Source organism: Helianthus annuus, chromosome 14 (assembly GCF_002127325.2).
Source record: "Helianthus annuus cultivar XRQ/B chromosome 14, HanXRQr2.0-SUNRISE, whole genome shotgun sequence".
NCBI lineage: Eukaryota > Viridiplantae > Streptophyta > Magnoliopsida > Asterales > Asteraceae > Helianthus > Helianthus annuus.
Window position 1 is genome coordinate 119512628 of NC_035446.2, and position 3440 is coordinate 119516067.

General features: G+C 40.1%; 1 protein-coding gene across 1 annotated transcript; it reads left to right on the top strand.

Annotated features, from left to right (window-relative positions):
* The first annotated feature begins 1108 nt into the window (after positions 1-1108).
* On the top strand, positions 1109-3168 carry LOC110909216 (probable acyl-activating enzyme 6). The gene is made up of 2 exons (XM_022154249.2): positions 1109-1802; positions 1887-3168. The coding sequence occupies exons 1-2, from the start codon at positions 1337-1339 to the stop codon at positions 3062-3064; spliced, it is 1644 nt and encodes a 547-aa protein (XP_022009941.1). The 5' UTR covers positions 1109-1336; the 3' UTR covers positions 3065-3168.
* Positions 3169-3440: the final 272 nt, after the last annotated feature.

The window sequence follows — 3440 nt, forward strand, 5'->3', positions numbered from 1 at the left end:
ATAGATTGCAAAAGATAAAAAGTTTCGGGTTAAAAGTAAAAAAAAAAACAAATAGTTTTGGGTTACAAGTAATTTATGAAATACTTTTGGGTGAAAAGTAAACAAAAATCAATTTTTTTTTTGGAAAACCCCGAAAGCCAAGGTTACGACAACCATATGCATAACCATTTTTTTCTTTGGAAAACCCCAAAGCACACCCCGTGTTGCGGCGGAGCGTAAAACAGTGTCAAATAGTACTAATGTCACACAACCGTCATCGACTACCAACACTGACTCGACCTAGAATTTGCGTGTTGCGACGAATCTGTCAAACATCAAAAAATAGAGGTAAAAACGTTGAACCAAACATGCACGTTGCGTCGTGTTAACTTGCGAAATTTGAAACAAAACATAAAAAGTTGAACCACACTTGTACGTTGCGTTGTATTAACTCGAAAAATTTAGAACTATACGTACCGAAACGTAAAAACGTTAAAGCAAAGATGAAAAGTATAATTGACAAAAGTTATGAAGGTAAATTGCAAATAATGAAAAAGTTTTAAGTTAAAGTTAAAAAAACAAATTTTGTAGGGTTAAAATTGCAAAAGGTAAAAACCTTTGGATTAAAATTAAAAAATCAAGTTTTTTTTTTTAGAAAACTCTTAAAGCACATGTTACAAGTGCTTATGCACAAAAAGTTTGCGTATTTATATATGGAATAATATTAGCATTAACATTAACCGAACAACGGAAGATAGACAATATTTAAATAATATTAGCTTTAGTCAATAAGGCTCTTTTTTTTCTTAAACAATGACTATACTTAAGATGAGAAAATGACATGCTTTACCCAAAACCTTTCATCATAGACATGAAAATAAATTGGTTGAGAAGATTAGAATTTAGCTTACATTTTTGTGATTGAGACGGTCAAGACGGCTCAGCTCCCATTTTTATAACCCGGCTGAGACGGCTAAACCCTGCATTTGAAACCTGGCTAAAACTATTTTGAAGATGTTGAAAATTATTTTCTATTTTGGAAAAGGGAGTTCATACTCACACACCCTTTCTCTATATCTCTCTATACATACATAGATATATATATAGAGAGCTAGAGTGAAAAAAGAATGTGTAAATAAGATATAGGAGGGTGCGGGAATAATAAGAGCTTTGAAAAAGTCTTGATGAAACATTCCTTTTTTTTAATTTTCCTAAATTAAGATAAAATTAATTTTTGTTTACTAGTAGTGGGTAGTATTAATATGGTATGACTTCACTATAAAAAGTTCAAATCCAACCAAACAATTGCATCATTTCTTGTTCTCCATCTCCCACAACAAAAAAAAACAAAACAAAAATGGAGTCATTGAAGAAGCCCAATTGTGCAAACTCAAGCCCTCTGACTCCCCTCGGATTCATCGAAAGGGCAGCCACCGTATACGCCAACTCTCCCTCAATCATATACAACCATCTCACCTACACATGGACCCAAACCTATCGTAGATGTCTCCAACTAGCTTCATCCATCACCCGTCTCTCCATCGGCAAGGGCGACGTCGTTTCGGTCCTCGCTCCCAACATCCCCGCTATATACGAGCTTCATTTCGCCATCCCCATGACCGGCGCAATCATAAACACAATCAACACCCGTTTGGACGCACGTACCATCTCCGTCATCATCCAACACAACGAGTGTAAACTCCTGTTCGTTGATTACCAGCTCACTCCTGTTATCCTAGAAGCGCTTTCTTTGCTTCCGGATCATTGTCCTCACCCGATACTCGTCCTAATCGCAGATGACGAACCAGTATCTTTACCTACAGGTAACTTTTCTTTTTTTAGACGCTACACACTTACTAATTATACTCTTATGTTAATATTAATAATATACGAGTGTTACACTACAGGTAAATTTATTAATACTTACGAAGCTATGGTGGAAGGTGGGGATCCGGGATTCATGTGGGTCCGACCCGAAAATGATTGGGATCCAATAACATTAAATTATACATCGGGGACCACTTCTGCACCAAAAGGTGTGGTACACTGCCACCGTGGAACTTTTATTGTAGCCGTAGATGCTCTCCTGGAGTGGGTGGTCCCTAAACAACCGGTATGTTTGTGGACCCTACCGATGTTTCATGCTAATGGGTGGAGTTATGTCTGGGGTATGGCTGCGGTTGGTGCCACCAACGTTTGTCTCCGTAAGTTCGATGCGAAGACTATTTACACCGCAATTCGGACTCATCACGTGACGCACATGTGCGGTGCGCCGGTTGTGCTTAACATGTTGTCGAATGGGGAGCGGTTAACCCACACGGTCCGTATAATGACGGCTGGGGCGCCGCCGCCTGCTGCGGTTTTGTTGCGGACGGAGGCTTTAGGGTTTGATGTGACGCATGCGTATGGGTTGACGGAAACGGGTGGGCTAGTCATTGCGTGTTCGTGGAAGAAAGAGTGGAATCGGTTGCCAGTGATGGAGAAAGCGAGGTTGAAAGCGAGGCAGGGAGTTAGAACTATTGGAATGACCGAGGTGGATGTTGTGGATCCCGAGTCAGGAGCGAGTGTGGCTCGGGACGGGGTGACTCAGGGCGAGATAGTGTTGCGAGGTGGATGTTTGATGTTGGGTTACTTGAAGGACCCTGAGTCAACGGCCAAATGCATTAAAAACGGGTGGTTTTACACTGGTGATGTGGGCGTGATGCACACGGACGGGTATTTGGAGATCAAAGATAGATCAAAAGATGTGATCATAAGTGGTGGAGAGAATATTAGTAGCGTGGAAGTGGAGTCGGTGTTGTACTTGCATCCCGCGGTGAATGAGGCTGCGGTGGTGGGACGGCCTGATGAGTTCTGGGGCGAGACGCCATGTGCGTTTGTGACTCTCAAGGATGGCCACGGGAAGCCAAACCCGACGGGCGAGGAGATAATGCAGTTTTGTAAAGGTAAGCTACCGGGTTTCATGGTTCCAAAGTCTGTTGTTTTCAAGGATGAGCTTCCCAAGACATCTACCGGAAAGATTCAGAAGTTTACACTTCGAGACTATGCTAAAAAGTTGAGTTCTACTGTAAAAAGTCGAATGTAAATCCGCTTAACTATATAAACTAGTGTTCTACTGTAAAAAGGCGATTGTAAATCGGCTTAACTATATAAACCTGTATATCAAAATAAATTGATTCATAAACCGCATTTTACGTATTTTCAGTGCTTGGTGCCATACTTAAATTATATACTTTATATTATATTATATTATACTATATACAATTCAAGTAGTTCTTATGAACAGTATAGTAATTAGACAATCTTAGAATCCTATTTACAGTACTTCCATGAGCCTTTGTTTACCATCACCATGGCACCACCTGTATGTCTCAATTAAAGCCCATGAGTATGAGTGTATGGCCAACTTTCTTCGAATCAAAGCCCATCTATTTATCTCTGTTCTTTTGAAATATTGCAAA

What these genes read in the sequence shown, in the direction of transcription:
- LOC110909216 (XM_022154249.2), top strand. Translation starts at nt 1,337, where the DNA reads ATGGAGTCATTGAAGAAGCCCAATTGTGCAAACTCAAGCCCTCTGACT. An exon ending in ACCAGTATCTTTACCTACAG is followed by an intron (nt 1,803 to 1,886) that starts GTAACTTTTCTT and finishes GTTACACTACAG; the next exon opens with GTAAATTTATTAATACTTAC.